This window comes from Haliaeetus leucocephalus, unplaced genomic scaffold (assembly GCF_000737465.1).
Source record: "Haliaeetus leucocephalus isolate CR32 unplaced genomic scaffold, Haliaeetus_leucocephalus-4.0 Scaffold183, whole genome shotgun sequence".
NCBI classification, from domain to species: domain Eukaryota; kingdom Metazoa; phylum Chordata; class Aves; order Accipitriformes; family Accipitridae; genus Haliaeetus; species Haliaeetus leucocephalus.
This window is the reverse complement of record NW_010972619.1, coordinates 855,728-883,400: the sequence shown is the minus strand read 5'-3', so window position 1 is coordinate 883,400 and position 27,673 is coordinate 855,728. Positions and strand designations below refer to the sequence as shown.

The 27,673-nt window shown below is 55.9% G+C and overlaps 3 protein-coding genes across 3 annotated transcripts; 2 read left to right on the top strand and 1 right to left on the bottom strand.

The window, feature by feature from the left end:
* The first annotated feature begins 1,517 nt into the window (after nt 1-1,517).
* Nucleotides 1,518-9,396, top strand: LOC104830017 (ectonucleoside triphosphate diphosphohydrolase 8-like). The gene is made up of 9 exons (XM_010564650.1): nt 1,518-1,640; nt 2,600-2,717; nt 3,257-3,407; nt 4,490-4,649; nt 5,474-5,707; nt 6,760-7,032; nt 7,526-7,636; nt 8,308-8,445; nt 9,214-9,396. Exons 1-9 carry the CDS (start codon nt 1,518-1,520, stop codon nt 9,394-9,396), a joined length of 1,491 nt encoding a protein of 496 aa, XP_010562952.1.
* A 2,157-nt stretch (nt 9,397-11,553) lies between these two features.
* On the bottom strand, nt 11,554-17,114 carry LOC104830015 (ectonucleoside triphosphate diphosphohydrolase 8-like). Its single transcript, XM_010564649.1, has 9 exons — nt 16,989-17,114; nt 16,191-16,308; nt 15,359-15,509; nt 14,693-14,852; nt 14,340-14,570; nt 13,080-13,343; nt 12,583-12,693; nt 12,132-12,269; nt 11,554-11,763 (listed from the first exon to the last, which is right to left on the bottom strand). Exons 1-9 carry the CDS (start codon nt 17,112-17,114, stop codon nt 11,554-11,556), a joined length of 1,509 nt encoding a protein of 502 aa, XP_010562951.1.
* Nucleotides 17,115-17,722: 608 nt separating this feature from the next.
* On the top strand, nt 17,723-27,198 carry ENTPD8 (ectonucleoside triphosphate diphosphohydrolase 8). Its single transcript, XM_010564615.1, has 10 exons — nt 17,723-17,785; nt 21,042-21,173; nt 21,608-21,725; nt 22,813-22,963; nt 23,470-23,629; nt 24,161-24,391; nt 25,208-25,471; nt 25,882-25,992; nt 26,148-26,282; nt 26,935-27,198. Exons 1-10 carry the CDS (start codon nt 17,756-17,758, stop codon nt 27,124-27,126), a joined length of 1,524 nt encoding a protein of 507 aa, XP_010562917.1. The 5' UTR covers nt 17,723-17,755; the 3' UTR covers nt 27,127-27,198.
* The last annotated feature ends 475 nt before the right edge of the window (nt 27,199-27,673 follow it).

The following is a 27,673-nucleotide window of genomic DNA, read 5'->3' as shown; positions in this document are numbered from 1 at the left end:
TTATTAATGTTATCATTATCATTATTAGTTTCTTCTTTTCTGTTCTATTAAACTGTTCTTATCTCAACCCACGAGTTTTACTTCTTTTCCCAATTTTCCCCCCCATCCCACTGGATGGGGGGGAGTGAGTGAGCGGCTGTGTGGTGTTTAGTTGCTGGCTGGGATTAAACCACAACAGATACCCTGCCTGTGCCGCTGAGCCTTGAATGCATGCCCGGAGTGATGGAAGGCTGCTGGCAGAGCTGGGGGCTGTGAGGACCTGAGTCCTTCCCACTCCCCTGGCTCTCCTTGGGGTCCCCATGTCTGCAGGGACCCCCAGCCCAGGAGCAGCTCAAAACTGGGTCACACTTGGGAAAGGGGTGACCACAGTCCCAGCTGGGCCATGATGATGTTTTGGCCCTCTTGCCCTCTCTGGTCTCCCCTGGCAAAGCTCAGTGAGTGTTGCTCAGACCCCCCTGGCAGGGCCATCCTTCTCCTCTTGTGTGATTTTCCTTCTCATTGTAATAAAACTTATTAACAAGGCACCTGCTACTCTGTGTGTGATTTCAGGGCATTGGATACTGGAAGTATCACTCTCACCTCTTACAGACCTTGTAGAGACTCCTCATGGAAATATTAAGATTGGTGAGAGCAAAGTGTGTGTATAAAAGCACAAAGAAGCAGGGGGACAAGGGTTAAAAGGAGAGGTGTGTGTTAATTGCTGCAGGGCTCCTATGTGTGATTTCATTCAAATGAGGGGAAGGAACTAATTTACTGAAGATAAAATGTCGGGAAGATGCCAAATTGAGCCATAAACGCACGTGTAAGACAAACAAGACAACTGATATTCAAGAGTTTTGCCTAAGGCTGATGAGGTCTGAGATAAAATAATGGGGAAAAGATTTTCGAGCAGTGTCCGCTTTGAAAGGATATAAAAGGCAAGTCCAAGCTGGGTTTGCTGCCAGCAGCAGAGGAGCCCAGAGCTGCAGCAAGGACTCACAAGCCAGCTCCAAGCGATCCCATCCCGGCACACACGTCTGGGTGCTGCTGGGTGCACACGTCTGGGAGTGCCAGCAGGTGAGCTGACCTTGCTTGCATATTGTAAAATAAAATCACCTTTCCCTTCTACAATATCTCATGTTGAGGTTTTTTGCAATTTCCCATGCTCTTCTCTGTTTGGTACAGTGTTTCTTTTGCTCCTTCTGGACCTGATCCTTCCCGGTAGTGGTGAGCTGAGCAGGAGTGGGTGCAGGACCTGGAGGACTGTTGCAATCCCATCGTGGCTATGCCAGGCTTCTGGGCAATCAACCCCTCTTTCCTCCAGCCCCGCTCCCCTATTTTATCCTAATATTACTTCTTCCAGGGAAGGATCTGATTATCCACCAGGGTTTCTGAGTTACACAGCTTGATAGCACGTCAGACTGGGGACAGCTTTCGGAGCTGATCTCCTTGCAGCTCTCACTGACCAGTGTTGGTCCCAGCTGGCTGTGTCTGACCACCTTTCTCCTGTGTTTGGGTTTGCAGGAGCCTTCACCACAATGTTTGCTCACAAGAAACACTTCACCAATGCCATCATTGGGGCACTGGTCGCACTCTCCATCATTGCCCTTGTTCTCAGCCTGGTGGATATTGAAGATGTCACCCTGCCACCCACGGTCAAGGTGAGCCCAAAAGAACGTCCCTGAGCACCACTGCAGAGACCAGTCACCTTGGGCAGGTGCTCAGAGACAACAGCTTATCTTCGGGGTTAGGAGGTGAGGGTGGATCAGTAGGAACTGCCTTGTAGTAGCTGGGTGGGTGTTTTCTTTCCATCTCAAGATGCAGACAGAAGAAATACAGCCTGGCCACTGTGAAGTCAGGAGAGGAAGCCTCCTCTCAAACTAGCCACCGTGGTATGCACTTGACATGTTTGGAGGAGATTACCTTGGGGCAGATGGGTGGGACAAAGCCCTGCCCCGCTTCCTCTGCCCTCCTGGAGCACCGCACTGCAGTGCAATGCACCTCCACATGGCCTTTGCTCCTGCCAGCTCCCACCAGCCTGTCCTAACTCACACCACAGCACAAGCACCGTGGCTCCTCCCTGTCCCTCCCCTGCAGCTTGCCATCCCACGCTGGCTTCTGGAAGAGGGTTGGCATGGTTCTAGGGTGACGTGGAGGGCTTTATGGGGGAGAGGCACACGGCTGGATGCTCCTGGACTGGGGCTGGTGTGGCCCTGCCAGTCTCTGCCCAGGCTAGGTGCAGCCATGGGGGTAGCAGAGAGCACTGGCAATGGGAGAGTTCCTGACCCCAAGGTGGGGCCAGTGTAGACACAAAAGGTATGTAACCAAGAAAGAAAATAAAAAAGCATGAGGAAACAACCAAGAAAATGTTTGTGTGAGCTGGCATTGCTGCACAGACCTCAGGAGAGGGAACGAAAAATTCCTTTAGTTGCCATGAGAAATGCCCATGCTGAGGCCACGCACTGGCACCGCTCTGCTCTGCCACAGTGCAGATAGCTGTGCCTTAGAGAGATATTTTTGGGGGCATCCTCTGGCTCCACCACCCTGGCTGGGCCACGGTGGGGCCAGGGCCAGGCTGCTGCTCCTCCCGCCAGTGTGATGTCTTGGTTTTTCCTTCCAGTATGGGATGGTGTTTGATGCAGGCTCGTCTCACACCTCTCTGTTTGTCTACGAGTGGGATTCAGACAAGGAGAACAACACCGGTGTGGTCAGCCAGACCTTGTCCTGTGAGGTCCAGGGTCAGTATCCCCCTGCCATGAGCTCGGTGCTGCCTTGCGTGTTGATGTGGTGGGTGGGATACCTGGCCCTTCCTCTTGTTGGCCTGCCCACGCTGGGCAGCTCTGTCCATCAGGCTGGCATGGTGGGGAGCCCTGGCTGCAGGCAGGGTTGGCTCTGACTCCCCGCTGGCTTCGCTTATGCCTGGAGAGCCCTCAGCACCATGTAGTGCCCACACACTTGGTGGGACTGAAGCACCTTGGTGTTGCTCTGGATTCATTCCTCCATTTTCAACTGCCGTCAGCTGCCCAGACTGCTGTCCTGGCCGGCAAAGGTCTCACCCATATAGCTGGGGACACTGCTGAAAGCATGGCAGGTGTGGGGATGGCCATAGGAGAGGAACATAAGTGTGGGTCAGGCAGGTGTCAGGTGACCAGGGGACCCTGGAAAAGCACCCTTTGTTGCTAGGAGGTGACAGACCACACTGGCCTGTGCCCCCTTGCTCCCACATCCCTGTCCCCAGCCATTCCTGTCAGCCTGTCTCAGCCTGACTCTCTTCCAGGGCAAGGCATATCAAGCTATGCCAATGATCCCCCAAAAGCCGGTGATTCCCTAAGGGAGTGCCTGGATAAAGCCCTGAAGGTTGTTCCTGCTGCAAAACAGAGGGATGTCCCAGCTTATCTCGGAGCAACAGCAGGCATGAGGCTACTGAGGTATCGCTGTGGGGCGCAGGGGTGATGTAGCAGTAACAGAGCTGCAAGCAGTCACTGCCAGGACACAGTGTCCTGCACGGAGCCAGGCTGCCAGGAGCTCCCAGCTCTCATGCTGCCATGAGCAAGCGACTGGGGAGTGGGGAGAAGGCAGCCTGGTGGGGACACATGAGTGGCTGAGCTGTCCTGAGTGATTGGCCCTGGGGCAGAGAGGCTTCTCAGAGGTGTCTGTTGGCATCCTGGGACCCCACATCCCAAGATGGTGCTGCATGCCCAGTTCCAAGCAAGAAATGCTTCTCAGAGCTCTTTGTTTGCTCTTCATTATTACTTAAACACAAGGGAGTTGAGATGCCACCAGGAGATGTGCCATCTGCCCAGATGGATGGGTGCTGGTGGGGGAGTGGGGCAGAAGTAGGAGGCAACAGTGTGCTGCAGGACCTGCCCTTAACTTTCACCAGCCAGTATTAGCTCTCTTCAAATGTCAACCTTCATTTCATGGTTCTTGGTTTTATGGCTGCAGATATCTAACATTATTTCTGTGCCCTGGCAATCAGACCCCTTCCCTGGGAAGGAGCCGGGCCATAGCCTGAAGGTTACTTACTTCAGAGAGCGAGCACATGCCAGCCACCCCGAGACATCTTCCCCATTCAGAGGTCTGAAACCAGGCTGGCACCTTCCTAAAAGACCCGCTCGAGCTCAGCAACCAGTCCTGGCTTTGGTACAGTCACTGGGTGATGTTTAAACCTGGGTTTTGCAGCACAATCACCTCTGGCCTCCAGAACTGTGAAGATACTTAGGTAGTGAAGGGTGGCCTGGCAAACCTTTATGTGACTGGGATCAAGCTGCACTGGAGGGAAGAGATTGCTAGTGCTCCTGGATTTGTAATGCCAAGTCTAGACAACTGGGATTTACGCTGTACGAGCAGCTTTGACAAGTTATGTAGCAGGAAATATCATCTCACACAAACTGCTTGTTGCAAAAAAATGGAGTATGTGGAACTGGGAAAAAAACAGACTGTTTCCATGTGTTTCCTCTGTAGTATTGATGTAGCTGGGTATGTGTCCTGACCTTTGAGTCCTTCTTAGGGAACAGAACAGCTCAGTGGCAGATCAAGTCCTGGCTGAAGTTGCTAAAACCATGCGAGAGTACCCTGTGGCTTTCAAAGGGGCTCAAATCCTTACAGGAGAGGAGGAGGGGGCTTATGGCTGGATCACCATCAACTACCTGCTGGACTCCTTCACTAAGGTGGGAGAATGGCAAAGCACTCACTCCTTCTTTGCTAATACAGTTTTTCTTACTTTTCTTAAGCTTGCTTAGCGCAGAAGGAAAGATCAGGGTTAACAGCTTTCGGGAACAATCTAGGGGAAGCACTGTAGGCTTACCTACAGCAAAAGAGAAGGGAGAAATCAGGAATGGGGGTGTCTCTGTTAAGAGCTAAGGGCACATGTCCGCACCATGTAGACACAGGGTCTCTTGGGGACAGTGAGGTTGGCCATGCAGCCCAGTGGGGACCGTTTGCTCCTGCTGGGCTTTGTCTCGCTGCCCTGGGAAGGTCCATCTCCGTGTGCTGCTGGGAGACTCCTTCCTGCCAGTCTGAAGGAAGCTTGAACCAAACCTCTTTCCTGTCGCCCTCTATCCCCATGCTGCCACAGCTGAAAGCTGTGCTGGCACCGTCGGGCTCCTGTGCAGGCACTGTTGGAGGATTTCTGTCATTCCCCTTGCACTAGTGCCCCTGCAGCTTGCTCCTCAGGAAGGGCAGCCCCTTCAAGCCAGGTCCCCACCAGCACTTTGGTCTGGGGACTGGTGACTCAGAGTCACATAAGCCCACAGCATGTTGGCACATCTTGACCATCAGACCGTTCAATCTCTGTTTTTTCCTGGCTCTGATAAATGGCCAGGCTGGTTGGGCAGGGAAGGCGGTGGGGCCTCATGTACGGAAATAATTGAATTGAATACCTGTTGAATTTAGTAACAAAATCCTATTGACTTCAATGGGATGAGAATTTTGCTCAGGGCAAGTAAGCCCAGACATGAACTACTCCTCTTCCTCTCCTGTCTCGCCTTGGCAGTATTCCCCCAAAGCACACACATGGGTTCGTCCAGAGGCAGCCAACATTTTGGGGGCGCTGGATCTTGGAGGAGCATCCACTCAAATCAGCTTTATGCCCAGAAGTTCAGTGATAAACTGGAATGACACCTCCAAGTTGACGCTGTATGGTTATAACTACAACATCTACACACACAGCTACCTCTGCTATGGGCAGAACGAGATGCTGAAGCGACTGGCAAAGGAATTAATTGTGGTGAGAGGGGAACTGGGGGTTAATTGGACTCTGGTCTCATGATACCAACCACAGACTTGTTAATGCATAAAATAAGAACAGGCAAAGCTCTTCCAGAGAGACATCACCAGGGACTAAGAGCAGGTACAGATTCCTTGGAGCATGGGTAGGCAGATGTGGAGAGGAGCATGGGAAGCATCAGAAGGGGCAGCTCCGGAGAGATCTTCTGGCTGTACACAGCTGCCCTGCACAAGGTGTAGGAAAGGCAGCACCAGGCTCATCTCAGAGGTGCAAAGTGACAGGACAAGAGGCAACGGGCACAACGTGGAACATGCAAATTTCCAGCCAGATGCAGGGGGAAAGTTTTTCACAATAAGAATGGTCAAATATCAGAATATGACCCAGAAATGCTGTGGAGTCGTCATCCTTGGAGATATTCAGAACTTGATGGGACAAGGCTCTGAGCAACCTGATCTGTTTGGTCATGCTTTAAGGAGGGGGTTGGCACAGGGACCCTATAGCTCCCCCCCCAAACCTCAACTACTCTGTGACTGCATGGACCTAAGAAAAGTGAACCAGAGATCTTTCTCAGGCCATTTTTTGGAAAGTCAGAGGGAAGAGGGTCTTCATGGAGCTGCACCTTGCCAGGAGAAGCAGCCTTGGTGAGCCAGAAGGGTTTGCTCATGCTGCAGAGCCAGGAAGGTCCCAGGTGGTGTCCCTGCCTGCATCTGTAGCTAAAGGCAGAGCTAGAGCTGGGGTGGAGAGGGCTTTGCATGCCCCAAATCATGATCCTGCTGGCCAGGGGAGAGGCATGCTGGGTCCCTGAAATCGGTCTGCGTCCATGGGAGAGGGAATGAGACAAAGGAGAGCATAAATTAATGTTGAGCTCAGCTGGGACTGCAGATGGCCAACAAGACCAGGATTAAACAGCAGGAAGGTCTTTCTCTGCTGAGGAGGTGGGAGATGCCTGCGCTCGTGGCTTTGGGGGGAGCACTGGGTAAATCCTGCCTCCTAGCATGCCCACCAAGAGGGTTTGGAGGAGGGTTTGCAGCCTGTGATTTTGCTATTCCCAGGAGTCATTCTCCAGCACGCGAATTGATCACCCTTGCTACCCGAAAGACTACAATGAAACCGTCTCACTGTCTTCCTTCCGCACCAGCCCCTGCACGAACCAGAGCGACCCACGCCTGACCCATGACGACAGGAACGTGACCCTGGAGGGCAGGGGCAATGCCAGTGGGTGCCTGGCTGCCATCAAGAAGCTGTTCAACTTCTCGGCGTGCAGCCAGAGCCAGGACTGCACCTTCGATGGTGTCTACCAGCCCCCCGTCAGCGGGCAATTCATTGTAAGGCAAATCCTGTCCTCCCACCTCCACGGCAGACCATGGCCTCGGGTGCTGTGGTGTCCCTGCATGCCCCACGGCACTGCCACCTACCTCCAGCAGAATGGGGGCAAGGAGCTCCCAAATTACCACTGCCCCAGGGCACACCAGGGATTGCTGCCATCTGGTTTCCTAGCCAGCTCTCCAAATGGGACCATGTTAATAAAACAGGTGCTTAGTCAAAACCCAAGTTTTCAGTAAAAGAAGACAGCTTAACCAGCAGCCTTCAGGCAAGGCTCTGCCTGCACTCCACGTGCTGCTGTAGCCAGCAGGCACTTAAATCCCCAGCCCATCATCTCTGCTGGGACATGGACAACGATGCCCTGGGACTATACAAGGCACTACACAAACCTGGTGAAAGACAAACCCCACCTCCTGCTTCAAGGGAGACAGGGGCAGCTGCCTGGGGGGGCTTTCCCCAGTGTAGCTCAATGGCATTTCTGGCTTTTGCTTTCAGGCCTTCTCTGCCTTTTACTATAACTTCAAGTTTCTCAACCTGACCGAGGGACAGTCGCTGGCCACTGTCAGGGAGACCATCAAGCATTTCTGCACAAGAAGCTGGGAAGACGTACGTTCCCCACAATGGGAGGCTATAGGGAAGCCTCACAAGCAAAGGGGTCCTGGGGTGGGGGAAGAGGAGTGGGGACTCCCCCAGGGCAAGGCTCCCTGGTTGCTGAGCTGTGGCCTACAAAGCAGAGCCATCCCTGAGCTCTGTGTGGGAGCGAGGACTGTCCTGCACCCACCCTCAGGGGCCCTCCTTGCTCATGCAACACTGGGAAAGGGGCAGCTGGGGCAGGTGAAGGCAGCAAAATCTCTCCACCAGCACAGGAGCTGGGGATGGAGGTGGGGCTGGAGGCCTGGGTGATGGTGAGAGGGGAGCCAGCTGCTGGCACCACTCTGGGGAGGAGTCAAATGGGGATGGATAAGGGCAAGAGCTGTGGTAGGACAACCATGGGGCAAAAAGCAGGGGACTCTTGTATGATGAGGCTGAGATGGGAGAATCTGGGGAAGGAGGAACTCCAATACATCTCTGTTTCTATGTGGAGAGTAAATCCTCCTCAAAGGAGTTGCCCTGTGTGGACAGGTCCAAAATACCTGCCTGGTCCAGGAGTCTTTTCCTGGATGCTGGTGGCTGTGGAGCCACTGCCTCTCTTGTGGCAGTCATCAGGGCATTTTCCCTGCACAGAAATTGCCTGCAAATAACTTCCCTTCCTCCCCAAACATGTCCCCCGCCTCCAGCTGTCTTCTAGCTACCCTGAAGAGAATCGCGAGCGACTGCCTAAATACTGCGCCAACGCCAACTACATCCTCACACTCCTCCTCGACGCCTACAAGTTCAACGAGACCAGCTGGAACAACATCTTCTTCCAGATGAAGGTAGGCTGCAAACCCAGCCCGTGGGCAGGAGTAGAGGCAGTGCTGGGGAAAAGAGCCAGATTCCCACATCAGGGAGCCATGAGAGCTATGGTGTCCTGGTTTCAGCTGGGATGTAGTTAACTGTCTTCCTAGTAGCTGGTACAGTGCTGTGTTTTGAGTTCAGTATGTGAAGAATGTTGATAACACTGATGTTTTCAGTTGTTGCTCAGTAGTGTTTAGACTATAGTCAAGGATTTTTCAGCTTCTCATGCCCAGCCAGGGCACCTGACCCAAACTGGCCAACAGTGTATTCCATACCATGTGATGTCCCATCTCGTTTAGGAACTGGGAGGGGGGGGCAGGGAATCGCCGCTCGGGGACTGGCTGGGTGTTGGTCGGCGGGGGGTGAGCAATTGCCCTGTGCATCATTTGTACATTCCAATCCTTTTATTACTACTGTTGTCATTTTATTAGTGTTATCATTATCATTATTAGTCTCTTCTTTTCTGTCCTATTAAATCGTTCTTATCTCAACCCAGGAGTTTTACTTCTTTTCCTGATTTTCTCCCCCATCCCACTGGATGGGGGGGGAGTGAGTGAGCGGCTGCGTGGTGCTTAGTTGCTGGCTGGGGTTAAACCACGACATATGGTCCGGAAAGCCCTGCCTACCCGACATCCCAGCACCCGGTTTCTGCTACTGCACCCAGGCTGCACAGGAGTAGGTGGCCCTGTGTCATTAGTGTGACTTTTCTGCAGGACTAACTCATTGTCCCCTCTCTCCTCGGGCAGGCGGGGAGAGCTGACATTGGCTGGACACTGGGCTACATGCTGAACCTCACCAACATGATCCCGGCAGAGGCTCCAGTGCGGATGAAGGGGCATGTTCCTTCCCTGTGGGCTGCGGCCGTCACTTTCATCGTCCTCACCCTTGCCTTGGGACTTGCTGCCCTGCTCCTGCTCTTGTGGGTGTAGGAGCCTGGCTGTGTTTCAGAGCCTGGCAGGAGCATGTCAGGGCTGGAGGGCTGTCTGCACTGTGGTGCCCTGCACTTCTGCCTGCAGGACTGGCAGCCTGAGGCTGATTCAATGATGCTGAGCACGTTAACCTCTACAGCACTGAAAACCGAGGGCTGGCCTCCGATGGGACTGCCCCCAACATGCAGCTAGGCACCACATAAAGTTTCCAGAGGAGCTCTGCTCCTTTGGAGACCTGCTGGGATCAGCCTACAGCCCACAGAAACCCCAGCCACCCATATCTGCCTCCTTACACTGCTATGTCTGTTACAGATATGGTCTCTGTCCCACCGGCTGGCTCGTGGGGCTGTGGATAGCCAGCCCGGCCATGGAGGAGCTCCCCAGTGCCAGACTGTTAGTGCACAGCTGCAGGCATTTGGTGACAGGGTGCTTTGTGCAATGCTGGGTCTGAGCACAGTCGCCAATGGCCACTGCCAGGTCTGCCAGTGTGAGGGCATGTAAGGCTCCGCAGTACCCCAGCTGTCTCTCCTGAGGTTGTATTGTTTGGGCTTATGTGATGGTCTTGCAGACAGAAAGCAAACTGAGCATCCAAAATCAGAAGCATGGTCCATGCATCCCCAGAGGGTCCATCTCATCTCATCTTCCTTTTCTTCTGGGATAAAGGGATTGATGTTCCTGAGTATCTTCCTGCAGACCAGACTGTCCCACCAGCAGAAGGCCTGGACACTGTGGGTGTCAGGCTGCGACTCCAGCAGGCTGCGAGTCCTGCCCTGACCCTGCGCATGTGGCTGAGCTGGGTCTTGCCCATGACTGCGCCTTTGCCTTGCCTTTAGTCCTGCCCATTTGTTATCTGCCCTGTGGATGATTCATCTTGTTATTTGGCTCCCAGCAGCAAGAAGCTGACCTTTGGTGTCTCTGCAGAAAGGCAGGCATCTCACAGCTCTCGTCATCCAAATAAACTTTGTAAAAGGTAGTGAATGGGGAAATACCTGTTACTTTGCTCCTGAACAGTTATGATTTTATTGTTTCTGTCCCCCAGGTAAGAGCTGGTGATGACAGGGACTCAGGGGAGAGTCAACATTGCTCAGTGTTACAGATGGCCCTGGAGACCTTGCAATGTCTGCCAGGCCTGGGAGAGGAGCCAGCAGGGCACGAGGACAGGCCTTTTCCTTCTGAGAGCTGGGCTGTCCTCACTTCACCCATCCACTGGCCACCAGTGGGACTCCCCCAAAATGTAAGGGGGGGCCTGGGAGCTGCCCCTGAGATGTTCCAGCAGCGTTCCCAAATTGCCCTGTGTGCTGGAAAGGGAGGGTGAGATGTCTGCCAGGCACAGACACAGGGTGCAGCTGGACCAGAGAGGAACCTCGCATGGGAGAGCAGGGGACTGCTGCCATCCCCCACTTCAATGGGCTTCCCAGTCCTGGGCAGAGTCTGAGTCCCATCTACCAGGCCAACTTCCCCCCACAGCCCCATTGTCACTGCCCCTGGCGTAGAATAGAATAGAATAGAATAGAATAGAATCTTTTCAGTTGGAAGGGACCTACAATGATCGTCAAGTCTAACTGTCTGATCACTTCAGCACTGATCAAAAGTTAGAGCATGTTATTAAGGGCGTTGTCCAAATGCCTCTTCAATGCTTACAGGCTTGGGGCATCAACCACCTCTCTAGGAAGCTTGTTGCAGTGTCTGACCACCCTCTTGGTGGCTGTGGGCAATGCAGGCTCTTGTCCCAGGATGGGGCAGGACACATCCACCCCACATGGGGTAGCTTCTGCAGGCTGCAACCAGCCCTGTGATGAGCCTGTTGCTGTCAGACACCCCTTCTCTCTTCCCCAACCCACGGGTCCCACCATCTCCAGCCACCCCACATCACTGTGGTCCCCATGCCCCTAGCACTGCACCCCTGCCCCACGTGTCCATGCCCTCCCTCCCTCCCTCCTGGAGCATCTCCAACCAGCAGCGAGGGGAAAGGAAAAACCAGACAGCACACAGCTACAGGGAGGATTTTTTAAAGCCTCTGCTGGTTCCAGCTCACCAGGCCAGGACACAGGTGCCCCACATTACAAGTTCACAGTTCCTGGACACATGGTCTGTAATTCCTCACACAAGTGTGCCAGCAGGGCTAAGTGGCTCCAGTGGCCTCTGGAGCCAGTGCTGCTAGAGACTCTCATAACTGGAGGAATTTTTCTGGCAGCATATGACTGTGAGCAGGCAGAAGATGAGGATGAGAATGACAGCCAGTAAAACTGTGGTTGCTATCCAGTTGCTTCTCTGGAGCCCTATGACTCTCTGGGGAGTCTCTGAGGGAATTATGTTGGTGAGATTGAGCATGTAGCCCAGAGTCCAGCCCATGTCTACATTAGCGACCTGTGCAGACAGAGGAGGAAGAGGGATGTGAAGGGCTGCAAAGTACCACACAAGCTGGAGAGCGAGAGAAGACCTTTGCTGTTGCACCCCCAGGTCCTGCTCCACAGCCACCATATCTGTGCACACCTCAGGCTGCAGATACCCCGTTAGTGAGATAAGCTGGGGAGACCATAAATTGCCCAGGGCAGATGTCCCAGCAAGTGCCTGTGAGCATAACTCAAGAGCTGCCCTGGGCACAGGCAGTGGACCGTGCTGCCCTGTTATCCCCTGCTCCCCCATCCAGGCAGGGCACGGGCAGCGGCAGGGTGGGCAAGAGCCATTTCACATCACGAAGCATGGAAGCTGGCAGCTGCCGGGCACTTTCCTACCTGCGGGACAAAGTGGATGTTAAGCCATGTCATGTGGTTGAATTTGTAGCCTTGCAGGAGAAGGGCGAGGGTGTAGAAACTGGCTGCGCAGGCATCACGGAGGTGGGTCCTGCCCACGGTGGGGAACTCCTTCTGCACCTGCAGAGGTGGAATTGCTGGGGAGGGCCGCCAGCACAGAGCAGTGCTTGGTGCACCCACACTGCAGGAAAGAGCCCCGCGGTGCAGCTGGGAGCAAAGACCTGGGAATGCCTGCGCTTGGGGAGCAAGGAGGACCTGGGAGGCTGCAGGCTGCTCTCCCATCTCTCTCCCTGTCCAGAGATCTTTGTGCTCCTCCCAGCTCCCTCCAGCTGCCATCTGTGCAGCAGAGGATGGGCAGCGGATGAGCCCTCAGGCTGCCCAGCACCCAGGTGAAACATGGGCAGGGGCTGGCATCTCCTAAGCAGGATCTCACCTTCTCCCAGCTGCTGGTGCAGAACTGCCCAATGGTGGCATTGACCGAGGTCAGAGACTGCCCTCCAGTCAGGTTCAGAAAGTGAAAGTTGTGATAAAGCCCCGAAAAGGCCTGTAGGTGTTTAAGACCAAAGGCAGCAAGTTAGTGAAGCACCCAGGCCACTGCCACCCCCCCCCGCCCCTCTCTCTGGGTGCTCTGCAGGGGTCCCTAAGGCCACCGTTCAGCACCACAGGGTGATGCCCGCTGACCTGCTGGGAGGGAGCCCTGGGACTGGTCCCCACACCAGAAGAGACTGGTGCTGTGACAACAGAGGTCTGGGTCTGCGTGGCACGCTGGTAAGCACCCTGCTTGTCTCCATGCATCGGGCACATCCCAGCTTTCAGGGCTGGCACTATTCAGACTTTTCTCCTACAGCAGTTTTCCTGGGGTCATGGCCAGCCTCTGGTGCCCCAAAACCCCACACCCCCACCACAGCTGCAGGGACGGAGGGTCCTTACGAAGAACTGTCCCCGCACAGGCGGCTGATAAACCCCATTGAACCCGCACGTCCTGTTGGCCCCACAGCTGAAGTTGAAGAGTTTCTGGATGGCAGTGGTGCATGCTGCTGGGTCCCCTGTCCCCATCACCGTGAGGACCTGTGCAGGGCTGGGTGTGCTTGGTGCACGGACACAGGGACTGTTGTAGAGGTCTGCCGTGGTGATGTTCTCCTGGTATCCCTTGGGGTAGCAGGGGTGTGATATCTGCTGGGGAGACGGGCTGCCCTGGAGAGAGTGGGAGCTGTTAGCATCACCCTGACACTGACGATGAGGATAGAAAGGAGAGAAACAGCCCACATACAGGGCCTGTTCCCACACCAAGATGCAGGAGACTAGCATGCTGGCCCCACCACCCATGGGATCTTGTCCACGGGGTGCAGGCACAGAATCGTGCAGACAAGCATGGCACAACCACGCTGTGGTCAGGGATCAGCTACAGTGATGTTTGTATGCCCAAGGCCTTGGGGGTTTGCACCCTGTGCTAATCAAGGACCCATTTTGTCCCCACTCTTCCTTTGTAGGTTCACCAGACTCCGGAGAGAGCCAAGGCTGAGAAGCCATGTAAGTAAAAACAAAACAGATGTTGATTTCTCTTTGCAATGTGCTCTGGATGTGGTGTTTTGCCCATTCCAACCAGCGTGAGCTGGCATTGAGCCCTCACCTCACAGCCAAGCTGTGGACACGAGGGTCCCCCTGTGCAGCAACACCACCACCCTTCACTCTCTCATGCCCAGCGCCTACTGCTGAAGACCAGATTTCTACCCATAAAACCAATGTATTCGTTGCCATACTGATGCTAAAAAATCTCACTGGGTCTTCCCCAACTTCCTGGCACCTAGCAGGCTCCCTTCTCCAGGCCTGGGTCCTTCCAGGCTGCTGTGACTGAGGCTGGGCTGACACAACCCCTCCATCAGGACAGGGATGGAGATCTGCTGGGCAAGATGGCCTTGGCACAGGGATCCCAGGCATCCACCATCCCAGCAGCACCTGTGGTCAGGTGTCCTGCTTTGGGGTGTCCACCTCCATCTTGGCTCAGTCCTGCCCTCTGCTGTTGGGACACCCATGGGATGGCTCCTGGCATGGTGGCCCTGGTGTATCCACCATCCTCACTGGAGTTTGCACCAAGGCACTGAGCCCAGCAGCTGTCACACCCAGCGGGTGCTGGCTGCCCAACTCAGTGAGACTGGGGCTGTGGAGGAGCACAAGGCTGGAGGTGGTTGCCCGGTGTAAGGATGCCATCAGCATCTTCAGGGCTTGATTTTGCCTGTAGCAGAGGTAGCTATGGGTATAAATGGAGTAGTTGGTCCCGTACAGCCTGAGGACGACTCTCGTGCTGCTGTCATCTATGGTGGTCCCAGGAAGGAATGCGATCTGGGTTGAAGCCCCGCCGAGGTCCAGAGCTCCGACCACATCCTCTGCTGGCGGGTGGATCCACTTGCCTGTGAAGGAGCACTACCCAGCACCAGGAGTTACCCACAGGGACGGACCCAGCACAGGGCTACCACAGGCATATCAGCTTCCCAGCCCAGACCACAGGTGGTGGGACCTCCTCTGCGCTCTTCCCCAGCCTGCACCTTGACGAGCATCTCCAGCAGGTAGTTGACGGTGATACAGCCAAAGGACCCCTCCTCGTTCCCCGTGAGGATCCGAGCTGCGCAGAAGTCCACAGGGTACTCACCAATGGCCTTGGCAACCTCAGCGAAGACCTGCTCGGCCTTGGTGCTGTTCTGCTCCCTGCCCAGGGAAGGAGATAAATACCGCACGGTGGAGGAGGCAATGGCTGGGGAGCTTTCAGCGCAGGGCTAACAGCAAGAGGCTGCCGTCTTCTGCAAAGTGTCAGGGCTGCTCAGAGACAGGGCAAAGCCACCAAATCCCTCACTGGTGTGTTGGAAGTCTCCCTAAAAATGCCGCCTGTGGGCTCTGCCTGAGTGTGTGGGAAGGTTAATGCAAATCTGGCAAAGGAGGTTCATCCACCTCTGGGGCTGCTGCCAGGCTGGTGCTGGAGTGGGCTGGGAGGTTTCCTAGTGGGCACGGTGAGCGGCCTTCTTGGACACCCTGGCGGACTGCAGACTTGGGTGCTCTGCCCATCACCATGGCCCCCCCAGGCAGCAGCCCCCCATGCCCCCAGCCCCTTGTGCCACCAGGCCCCCGTCCCATCCCAGCCCTCTGCACCGGCTGTGATGCAGAAATGCGTGGTGGGGAAGGGGTCGGACGTGTGCGGCTCCAGGCAGTGCCAGTACCTCAGCAGCCGCATGCCCGCTGTGGCCCCCAGGTAGGTGGGGGTCTCCCGCTGCTGCTCTGCCGGGATGATCGTCATGGCCTTGTCCAGGCAGGGCTTCAGGCTGGCTCCAGCCCCAGTGGCATTGTCTGCGTAGCTGGAGATGCCAGGTCCTGCAAGAGGGCACCCCGTGATGGAGCGAGCTCAGTGCCACCCAGGAGGGACAGGACAGCAAGGGACATGTCCACCCATTCCCCAGGCCCAGGAGGCATCCTGGACCTCCTTGGCAATACCAAGAGGTCCCAGTCACAGCCCAAAACTCTGCTGTGTTTGGTGCCGTACAGATACCAAAATGAAAACTGCTGACCCAAAGAACAGTTAGGAACTGCACACAAAACCCCATCTGAAACAGAGTAATGTTTAGGGACTTCTGCAGAGATTTTAGGAGGCCCTGTGGGAACATGAAGCCACACATTATGAAAGAAGCTGTGAAGAGATATTGTGGGAAGAAGAGCCAAGGAAGCGGTTGCATGGGAGAAGGAGCAAACTCTGCACCTCCAGCATCCCAAGCTGTGAGTTGATGCACAACCACCAGCTGCAAGACTGGAGTGGCTCCAGGAACCGTGCTAACTAGGGGCCAAAGTCCTTACACATCTCTGGATCCCCCAATTACTGTAGGGCACCCTAAGGTGCAAACTATCCCCCCTAACACTTTACTTTCACTCTTCCACCAGGCAATCTCCCTTTGGCCCAGTGCAGGCTGAAAGACTCAGGTCACCGATGATGCTGTGAGAGTCTGGGACAGGGATCCAGTAGGCTGGGAGAGAGGGATGGACACATCCCAGCACACTTACCAGATACAGTGCAGGCCTCCACCTGGGAGACGATGCCAGTGCTGTTCTCCTTGTCTGTGGGCCACCGGTAGATGTAGAGAGCCGTGTGCATGGAGCCAGCATCAAACACCAGACCGTACTGGGGGAGGAAGAGGGGACGTGAGGTCACAGCACACTTGGGGCTGCACCAAGTGCCACGGGGGTTTCTGAGAGCTTCTGGTCTCCCTTCCCATGTGTGAACACGAGCAGCACAGGTCTGCCCATCCAACCTCCCTTTAGCAGCCCCACTCAATATCTAGCACCCCTGATTTAGCCATTCAAGGGAGTTACAGCTCAGAAAGGGAAGGCATGCAGGTCAGCAGGGTGATTTGCAGAGCAGGGAGGCATCCAGGCATGTCCCAAAGAGCTCAGGCTGCCAAAGCTGCTCCCAGACCTTCAGAAGTGGCAAATCTCACAAACCCTGACTGTTTTTTAACTGTCTGCAAAAGCCAGCAGAAAGCAACAGGTGGGAGAGATGTAAACCCACCATGTGCTCTGGATGTCTGAAAACAGAGAAGAGAAAGTGTCTGGGGTAGAAAATGGAGCAGCCTCAGGAGGAGGGCTGCTCTTCTTTCTCCCTTCCTTGGTTCCTTGGACTGTGGTTTTGGGGAGGGTGGTTGATCCGCCCAGTGCTACCTTGATTAGGTTAAGCCCAGCAAAGCTTGGCTGGTTATGGGAAGACTTGCAAGTGGAGAGGAAAGCAGGACTGATGGAAGGATGAGAGGTGGGAAGGGGCCGGTGGTCATTCCTGGGCTCCCCCAACACCCACCGGGCACCTACTTTGTTCCTCGTAGGAAGGGCAGCGTCCTTCACCAGGGTCAGGACCAGGAGGAAGACGGCCACCCCCAGCACTCCCAGCACGGCTGCTGAGCTCCAGCCCACCACCCTGAGCAGGTGCATCTGCATCCCTGCACCGGGCTGTGGGGAGGGATGGTCTTTGCAAGGGCAGCCCCAACCCCCCTGCCCCATCTCTCCAGCTCCTCCCCGGCTCCCCTTCTCCCGGCAGCTCAGGAACCGCACATCCCCTGAATGACACCCTGGGACATGGAGCAGCCAGGTGTGGAGACCGTGAACCTGTCCCTTGGCTGGCAGCAGAGCAGCAACCTGGCACGAGCAGGGCCGAACCCGGGCGGCCGCCTGCCAGGAGCTCCCATCCCGGGGAAGGGCGAAGGCTGCCTCCTGCCCAGCCCTCGGGGACTGGGTGGCCGGGGTCCCGGCCGGCCCCCGCCGTACCTGTGCTGGGAGCACCCCTCCTTCCTCGGGCGTAGATGCACCGAGCTGGACTGAGCCCGTTGCTCCCTCTGCCTATCCCCCCGGGCACGGCCTCAGGGCAGCCCTGCCCGCCCTGCCTGCGCAGCTCTGCCTGCACCCAGCCCAGGGGAGCAATGGAAAGCGAAAGTGAGGCCTGTGCTGGCCTCGGATGTCCGGGTTGATTCCCCGGCCAGCCCGGGGCGGGAGCTTGGCGTGGGGAGCAGGACGCTCAGCGGCAGCCGCTGCCTGCACTGGGGCAGCAGCCCGGCCTGCCTGCACCTCTGCCTGCACTCCCCATGGGGACGGGTCCCTGGCCGTGGGCACAGGTGGGTCCCTGGCCATGGGGATGGGTCCCACGTGGATGGCTGTGGGAAGGGGTCCCTGGCCGTGGGAACAGGTCCCTGGCTGTGGGGACAGGTGCCGGGCCACTGAGACAGGTCTCCACCTGCCACGTCCCTCCTGTTCGTGTCCTAAGCCCCTCTGCCAGCCTGCCTCTGCCTGCAATGGGGCAGCGTGGGGCACAGCAGAGCCAGGTGACAGCAGGGCAGGCTTGGCCCGTGCTTTACCTTGCAGTGTGTTTATTCAGCAGGTCTGGGGCAGGGATGTCTGTGGGGCTCCCAGACCTCAGCCACTGCCCTCCTCTCAGGGCCAGCCTGCTCACAGGCTCCCCACAGGGGCAGAGGCACAGGTTGGGCTCGTCATGAGCTTCGTGGGGAGCTGCCCCCCTGCTCAACCCACGCTGGGCAGTGCAGGCACCCACACCACCCCCATGGGAGGAGATCTCCCAGGCAGACCTGCTCCTCCAGCAGCTAAGTGGTTAATGCCAGATGCTGTTTCCACCCCAGCTCTCCAGCCTCAGCCCTGCTGCCTCCTGAACAAGCGCTCTCCTGGGCAGGTTTCTGGTCCAGGGCCAAGGGGAGGGCCATACCGGGGACTTGGGGCAGCCTTTGTCCCAGGAGCGGGGCTCTGCACTCCAGGTACGCGCTGACACCGGAGCGAGCGTGGTGGTACTGGGAGCCAGCAGCAGCTTGGGTGAGCCGCAGGCAGGGTTGGGGGCCGGGGTACCCCTCGATGGAGCTGTGCTTGGAGGGGCAGTGGTGGGCTCAGCCGCGGGTGCACCCTGGCCAGCAGCGGAGCTGGGTGCTGGGGATAAACATGCTCCGCAGGCCGGAGGGGCAGGTGGAAGAGGGCTAGGGTGGCTGCTCACTGCATGAGGTGCCCATGGTGCAGGGGGCAGAAGGGCATGGAGGGCACTGCTGAGCCCCAGCACTGATGGGAGGCAGGGGACCACTCTGCCTGGCAAAGATGCTCCTGGCATGCACGTTCACCCTCTTTCTTATAAACTTAAAAGCCTTTTTGACTTTTAAATCCCAAATGTGCACAGTGCAGAAGTCAGCTTTCCATTTTCCTGAGCAACAGAAAGTTTCAATCCAGCAGTGCCTCTGAGCCTTTCCTCCTGAAAGTTGAGGCCCCACTCCCTCCACCCAAGGGTTGCTGCAAGGTGAGGGACATCCCGTGGGTGTTTGTAGAGCACATTGTTGTGCACAAACAAGTGCAGCAACAGCCCAAGCACTGTGCACAGCTGTGAACTTTCCACGCATTGAAATGGCTGGGCATTGCTCCTTGCGGCACTGTATAGCAACTTCAGCTCTGGAGGCATCACCACTATTCCCATCCCTGCTGCTTGACTGAACCTGCCATGTACGGTAGCGGGTATCAGTGCCAGCCAGCCCTGAGGTGCCACAGAAAGGCTGGGCAAATCAGTCAGCTTCTCGCACACCTCACCTTGTTTTCCACCCACTGGGCTCCCTCACCATGCCCTGCTCTCCTTCCTGGGCCTTGCTGGCTCTGTGCTGCCTTTGGATGTTTCCTCCTGCCCAGTCGAAATGGAAATCAGTCCCTACCAGAGCAGGTGAAGCCCATTTCCCACCTGCTCCTGCATGCAGGACGGTGCAATTTATCACTATTTCATATCCTTCCATTGCACAGATTTTTCCAGGATGTAGGCTGGGCTGGGGACTTTTGCCATTGCTGTGTTACCTGGAGCAGGGGAATCGCATCCCAATGACACAGTTTTATCTGGGCAAACTCTAGCAGGGCTGATAGGACTGGAGACGTGACAATGCTGGGATTCATCAGCTGCTTCCCTATGATTTCATCTGGCCATCATACAGGGGAGGGTTCCTGGCTGTAGGATAAAGTCTGATAAGGATTTCCTGTAGTCCCATGTCCCATGATATGGGCCAGAACAGCTGCTATCCATCATTATACATCTCATGCCACATATGCACTTGCAGGAGAATTGCCAAGTGGCAGCTTCCAGGTGCCACCCTAAAGCACTGGTTGGGTTAAACTGCTTCTCTAGGCTGTGTCCAGGGCTTTTGGGACATCCACTGCTCAGCTGGAGTCTGGCTTGCAGCCTAATGCCATGGATGGAGGTCAGCCTGGCTCCCCACAGGCATGCTGCCTGGGCAGCTGGTGGCATGGAACCAGGCAGTGCAGGAGAAGGAGGGAGAGCTGTGCATTTAGAAAAGCACATCTGGACCAGCTGTGGGGTGCTGAGCATGTGAACACATCAGCCTCTGTGTGCTGAGGCTGTTGCAGAGAACCAGACCCTTTGGCTTTTGCTTCTCCACTGCAATTTCTTACTGATGCCTCAGAGCTGATTCTGCCAGGACCTGAGCTCTGGCCGGAGGAGCGGGCAGCACAGGACCTGCTCCATTCCCCACTGGCCTTGCCTGCCTGTGCAATGCTATCGCTGTCAGCATGCCAGTTTGGCTCCGGGACTGTGTGTGCCCAGACCAGTGGGAGCTTTCTGCCTCTGCCCTTCTGCCTGCCCTTGGGGCTGCAGGAGAGACTTGGAGATCACCTGCAGGCAAGGACACCATCCCTGCGTGTCTGCTTACCTGCTGTGGCATCACCAAGAGCTGAGGAGAGCTGGGCCAGGCAGGAGGCATGTGGCTGGACATGCTGTTCCCCTGCCTGGAGCAGAGAGGACCCTCTCAGGGACAGTCTGGGCCTGTTGGGCAACAGACATGACTTGATGGTACCAAGTCTTGTGGGATGGGTTTTGTGAGGGTGAAGGGTGTGATGGCAGCATGTGAGTGACAGAGAGATGTGGCTCTGCACCCTGGAGAGGATGGCGACACTGGGAACCTGCCAGGGCATGGTCCTGCTCCCAGTCTAGGACTCCTGTTAGCCACTGCCATGCTTCCCCAAGTGATGCTGCTGGGAAAGGAGATGCTGACCTGCCAGGCTGCTGGTAGTTTGAGCAAGGCAGAGGGATGGGGTCCAGGCTGCGTGCAGAGGACCTGAAGGGCAGCAGTTGAGAAGGCAGGGCTGAAAAAGCCGTGCTGAAAATCCCTCAGGGAGGGAGTGCTCAGAGGAGAGGGTGTCCCAGCCCCAAGACTGCCAAGAGCTTCCCATAAGATCAGCCATGCACCACAGAATGGCTTCAAGCCCTTGTTAGGGAAGGGGAAAGTCCTATCTTGACGGGTCCCATATCCATCCATGAGATCTGCATTTCAAAACTGGCCTTGCAAATGCAGAGGTGTGAGCTGGGGGTTGGGGCTATTCTTGCAGGTTGAAGGAGGAATGGACTACAAAGCCAAGGCTGTTGTAGGTCTCCTGGCAGCCACCTGTGTCTTCAGCATCATTGCCCTCATTCTGAGTGTCGTGAATGTGAAGGATGTGTTTCTGCCTCCCAGCACCAAGGTAGGGTCCTTGGGAGGAGCGCATCTGCCCGCTTTCGCCTGGCTGCTGGCTGCCCCTTTGGTATAGGATTTTCCCCAGGTTTCAGGCAGGTTGTGCTGTTTGTCACTGAGGTGGGGACAACCTCCTACGCAGGCTGGCATGCCGGGTGGGTCTGGCAGAGTTTGGTCACTGTGACTGGCCCTACAGCACATACAGCCTTTTCATCGCAGAGCATTGCCAGCTCAAAGGGCTTGTGATCGAGCCTTGTCCTTGACACAGCTGGTGACTGCAAAGCCGCAGGGCTTTCCCTGCTCTGGTGACACGCTTTGTTTGGCCACTCAAGGTTCCCCTGCCCACCAGGAGCTCTGCAGGCTCTCCTGGAGCTCCACTTGCTCTGCAGCAGGTGAAGATTTTCTGCAAGTCCTGACACCCCATGTCCCCTCTGCCTCCCCCAGTATGGTCTGGTGTTTGATGCGGGCTCCACGCACACGGCTCTCTACATCTACCAGTGGCCTGCAGACAAGGAGAATGGCACTGGCATTGTCTCCCAGGTGGAAGCCTGCACTGTGTCTGGTGAGTGTGCTGGGACATGTCCGTCCCTCTCCCCTGTCCCTGCTCAGCTGGGGAGCACTGGGGCTGGCCGGCCCTGGTGCTTCCCAGGGTGGCTGTCCCACCACACCAAGACAAGTTGGCTTGTTCATGCCAGGTGTAGTAAATGGTAAATGCCCCAAAAGGCATTTATTGATTGGGCATTTAAAAATATGCAAAGGGGCATTTATTCCTATTGCAAAGGTGCTGTCGGGCTTTGGCACAAGGACTGGTGTCTCTGGAGGAAAGGACCAGGCTAGCAAGGGGAGGCAGCGCCAGCTAAATAGTATGTGCAGCTGGGCTAGGACTGGCAGAGGCCACCAGGCCAGGGCAGAGGTGCCTGGGCAGGGGCTGGGAGGGCTCAGAGCTTGCCTCTACCTCAAATCCAGGCTCTGCATTGGTGGCATGGCAGTTACTGGTTAACTGTAAAGGTCTGGCGGAGGGCAAAGTATAAGGGAGAGGGCGTATGGGCTAATGGCAATAATGGTGTACTAAGCTTGGGAGAAGGTAAATAGTGATATTTCCACCCCAGAGCCTGTCCCTACCCACTGCAGGACCATGCTGGGTGCTCAGATCTGGCGCCAGCCCCTAAAAATAGGAACTCAAACAAGCGGTGCAGAGGGCACCTCTGCATGTGCGTATCAGCTTTGCACGCCCTCCCAGCAGGACAAATAAGAGCCTGCCCCTGCCCCAGGGAAATAAGAAACTGCTCTGTTTGTCACAGAGTCCTGCGGGACCATCTGGCTGCCTTTGGGCAGTTTGTCCTCCCTGGGATTAAGCATGCTCAGCATCACAAGACTGAAACTGCAGCCATCCCCCGCCATCCAGCACAGGAGCTTGCCACCTGCTCCTGCAGCGTGGTGTGGCCGTGGCCATGGCTGTGGCGTGCGTGCTGCCTTCAGGCAGGCCAGCCCTGAGCACTGCCCTTCCAAGGACACCCTTGGCAAGGGCACAACTAGCCTGGGTACGCGGGAAGAAAACCCTGGGGGCTTTCTGGGTGGACATGTCCCTTGCTGTCCTGTCCCTCCTGGGTGGCACTGAGCTCACTCCATCACGGGGTGCCCTCTTGCAGGACCTGGCATCTCCAGCTACGCAGACAATGCCACTGGGGCTGGAGCCAGCCTGAAGCCCTGCCTGGACAAGGCCATGACGATCATCCCGGCAGAGCAGCAGCGGGAGACCCCCACCTACCTGGGGGCCACAGCGGGCATGCGGCTGCTGAGGTACTGGCACTGCCTGGAGCCGCACACGTCCGACCCCTTCCCCACCACGCATTTCTGCATCACAGCCGGTGCAGAGGGCTGGGATGGGACGGGGGCCTGGTGGCACAAGGGGCTGGGGGCATGGGGGGCTGCTGCCTGGGGGGGCCATGGTGATGGGCAGAGCACCCAAGTCTGCAGTCCGCCAGGGTGTCCAAGAAGGCCGCTCACCGTGCCCACTAGGAAACCTCCCAGCCCACTCCAGCACCAGCCTGGCAGCAGCCCCAGAGGTGGATGAACCTCCTTTGCCAGATTTGCATTAACCTTCCCACACACTCAGGCAGAGCCCACAGGCGGCATTTTTAGGGAGACTTCCAACACACCAGTGAGGGATTTGGTGGCTTTGCCCTGTCTCTGAGCAGCCCTGACACTTTGCAGAAGACGGCAGCCTCTTGCTGTTAGCCCTGCGCTGAAAGCTCCCCAGCCATTGCCTCCTCCACCGTGCGGTATTTATCTCCTTCCCTGGGCAGGGAGCAGAACAGCACCAAGGCCGAGCAGGTCTTCGCTGAGGTTGCCAAGGCCATTGGCGAGTACCCTGTGGACTTCCGCGGAGCTCGGATCCTCACGGGGAACGAGGAGGGGTCCTTTGGCTGGATCACCGTCAACTACCTGCTGGAGACGCTCGTCAAGGTGCAGGCTGGGGGAGAGGGCAGAGGTGGGGTGAGCAGTATATATATCCCTGTTTAAGCTACAGCCAGGTTTCTTTATTCCCAGAGGAGAGAAAAGTGTAGTTTTAGGGCAGTAGTCATCCTAATAAATGTAGCCTGTGGTTGTGGACTGCAGATTCAACTCCACTGATGCGATTAACAGAATCAAGGGTCTCTGTGTCCAGCTCAGCCTGGCCCTGTGCTCTCCACTTACATATGGGTCAATTTTGGTAACACAGGGATGCAGCAACATCAGAACCCACATGAAAGTGTTACTCTTTCCCTCCTCAAAGTCTCTGGATCCCAGCTGATGTGCAGCAGCCAAGGGGCCAGACCTCAGTGCTACACAGAGGTCTATGTGGGGCAAGGAGGACATAGGGAGGAAGGGGTTAAACAGGGAGACAGGACATGGAAGGTCCCTCAAGGGCTTCTGAGCCCACAAAACCTTGAGGGAAGGGACAAGGACTGTGACTCCCTCCAGTTCAGACTAACGATTGTGGTCTTATTGGGCCAGTTTTCCTTTGCAGAGAAATGGGAACATCCACAGGACACTGAGGTTCTCGGAGCTCTGGACCTTGGAGGTGCCTCGACACAAATAACCTTCCAGCCTGAAGTCACCATTGAGGACAAGAACACATCTGTCTTCTTCAGGCTGTACGGCACCAACTACTCACTCTACACCCACAGCTACCTCTGCTACGGGCAGACACAGGCCTTGAAGATGCTGCTGGCAGCTCTCCACCAGGTACTGCAGCCACTGGTCACCAGGATCTGCTGAACCATTTCCCATTGCCATGAAAAATGTCTCCCAGAAATTTTGGGCATGCCTTAGGAAAAAGTGTTAGGGAATTGGGAATTTTCACAAATTAAAAAACCTGGAAGAGTCTTAGATTTTATCTACCAAACCAAAAAATTCTCTCATTTGGGTGGAAGGTGGTGGTGGTTCCCTGCCAGGGCTTCCTTCTCTCCAGGCCTTGACATGTAATGGCATTTTTCAACCTTTCCCAAGCCAAGCCGTAGCCTTACGTTCTTCCCTGTCCCCATTTACTCACCGTTCCTCAATTTCTGCCCAGAGAGAGGATTCCCAACATACCTCCAGCACACCACTTCACTGCTAAGCACTGTCCTCCTGTCTCACCTCAAACAGAGCACTGTGGGAGACAGAGATGCTCAGGAAGCTTGCAGGTGGGATGCATCTTTGGTCCTTTCTGGGCTAGGGCCTGCAAGATGCAGTGGGGACAGAGCGAGTGCCAAGAGCAACAAGCTCTCCGTGCAGGCAGAGAGCACACGCTGCCCTCGGGAGCAGGTTGCCACCCCCATGGGGAGGCACAGGCTGGCAGTGGCTTCGCCAGCCCAGCATGGCTCAGTGGTGGGGCCGACAGCAGGACCAGCAGAAGCTGTGGGCAGGTTAGTCATGCAAAGGATGGATTCTGCTTCTCCTCAAATCTTCCTAGGGTCTAGATCCTGCTTTTTGGGAATGTCTAAGCACAGGATGGGCTGTGGGGTAGGGTCTCACTGGCATCCCGCACCAAGCCTCACTAATGGCTCCCGCTCCCTCTAGGGCAGCCCGTCTCCCCAGCAGATATCACACCCCTGCTACCCCAAGGGATACCAGGAGAACATCACCACGGCAGACCTCTACAACAGTCCCTGTGTCCGTGCACCAAGCACACCCAGCCCTGCACAGGTCCTCACGGTGATGGGGACAGGGGACCCAGCAGCATGCACCACTGCCATCCAGAAACTCTTCAACTTCAGCTGTGGGGCCAACAGGACGTGCGGGTTCAATGGGGTTTATCAGCCGCCTGTGCGGGGACAGTTCTTCGTAAGGACCCTCCGTCCCTGCAGCTGTGGTGGGGGAGGACAGAGGGTGGGAGTCTCCTCTGCCACTGGTGGTGGGAATGGGTGGGGAGGGAGGAGACCCCAGAGCTGGTCCCATCTGCAAACCTCTTCTCCTATGCTGGGAGGTGGCTTCTGCCTCCTGCAATGTCCCAGCCGTCCCCAAGGGAAATGGGAAGATCTTGTCCCAAGGAGCAAGTCTGAGCTAGCTCAGAGTGCAAGCAGCAGCCCCAGGGCTTGTCAGCCAGCTCCAAGACTTTCTGGTAGACCTTCAAGGGTGCTGGATGCAGAACCCTGGGAATTACATGGGACTCTGTCCCCAGGCAAGAGGGGCCCTGGGTCTTTTTTTGGGTGAGGAAGGAGATGTAGTTTTTACCATCTCCCCTTATCTCCCAGGCCTTCGCTGGGTTCTACTACACCTTCCACTTCCTGAACCTGACAAGCAAGCAGTCTCTAAATGACATCAACTCCACGATCCAGACCTTCTGCCAGAAGAACTGGACAGAGGTGAGAGCCCTGTGAAGGGCAGCGAGGAGCCCTGTGCTTGTCCTGTCCCAAATCTCTGCCCAGGAAGCATGCATCCTGCTGTTCCCTGGGCTAGGGAGGGTTTCTGAGCATCTGTTTCATTCCCTGTTACACCGTGTCACCCAATGGCCCCACAGCTGGTGGAGAACTTTCCGCAGGAGAAGGGGTACCTACACACATACTGCTCTGTGGGGATTTACATCTTGACGCTGCTGCTCGATGGCTACAAGTTCAACGAGCACACATGGAGCAGCATCCACTTCAGCCAGCAGGTAAATGCCCTGTGGGACACTGGGAGCAGGCAGGCAGCTGCAGCTGCATCCTTGCCTTGGCCCGAAGACACATGCAGGAGCGACATCCCTGGAGTCCCCTGCGCCAGAAATGTGTCCCCATCTCATGGCTGCTACCCAGTGATCCCAGCACAGCTTCACTCTTTCTTACCTGCCCCCAAACCTCTGACACCAGTTTGTTTCTCACTTACTCTGGTGTGAACATAAGCTAATTTTAAGAGGGTCAGAGAAGTGCAGAGCAGGATTTGGCCACTTTGGTCTCTGATCTTGGGCAGAATTGACTTGAGCATCAGAGAGGTGATGGTGGCCCCATGACACATTTGAACCAGAATATGACCAAATTTGAAGGGTCGTGGAGAAGGAAAGCTCAGATCCAAAATCATGTGCAGGTTACAGAGGCACATCAGGACCAGAGCAGTCATCCATGTTCAGCTGCCCTTTAGCCCTCGGGAAGAGGGGACAGGAAAGCTCCCTGTGTAACTGGTGCTGGTAAGATCAGGTTCACCACAGCCAGGTCCACATGTGAAATCACAGCTGGGGCAGCTCATGGGAGAGGTGCCTGTCAGTCTCTTGCACTGAAGCTACTGGTGACTGGGAGAGGCACTTTTGGATGATCTCTGCTTTCTCACCTCAGGCAGCAAACACAGACATCGGATGGACACTGGGCTTCATGCTGAACTTCACCAACATGATCCCCACAGAGGCTCTGGAACATGTCAAGGGGCACCAGCCTGGTCTGTGGGCAGGTGCCATCTCTTTCATTGTGCTGGCCATAGTGGCAGGCCTGGTGGCTGTTTTCCTCCAGTGTTTCTGGAACACCAAGTAGCTCCCAGCCTCCTGACTAGAGGAATCCTGCCCACTAAACTAGGCAGGGAAGTGGTGCAAAAGAAGGTGGAAGGGGGAGAAGAACGAGGGCATTAGACCCATCTCCATTGCTCAGGAGGTCTAATTGGGTCATCTCTGTAAAGATGTAACAGATGACAAAGGTGTCTTGAGCTCTCTAAGCACCTCCAAGATGAAAAGACTCCTTTAATCCGGCTGACAAAAGCTGACTGAGACTTGATGGCTAGATGAAGCCAGATAAATGCAAACCAGAAATAAAATCTGTTTTGTTTTTCAATTATGAGAGTCACTCACCAGCCTAGCACAGTTTCCTTGGCACTTTTAGTCCTGCTGGGCTTCTCTCCCAACAGCTGTAGAAGGCAATTGGTGATGGAGAGCAGTGGTGGCCACCTAAACTCTGAGGAGAGGGGTGACCTTATCTGTATCTTGCCCTGTGCAAGATGTGCAAGATTTCTGTAGTATGTGACAGAGTATCTTCCCAAAGACACTGTCAGCTGTCTTTAAAAATATTTACTCCATATCTCAGCAGA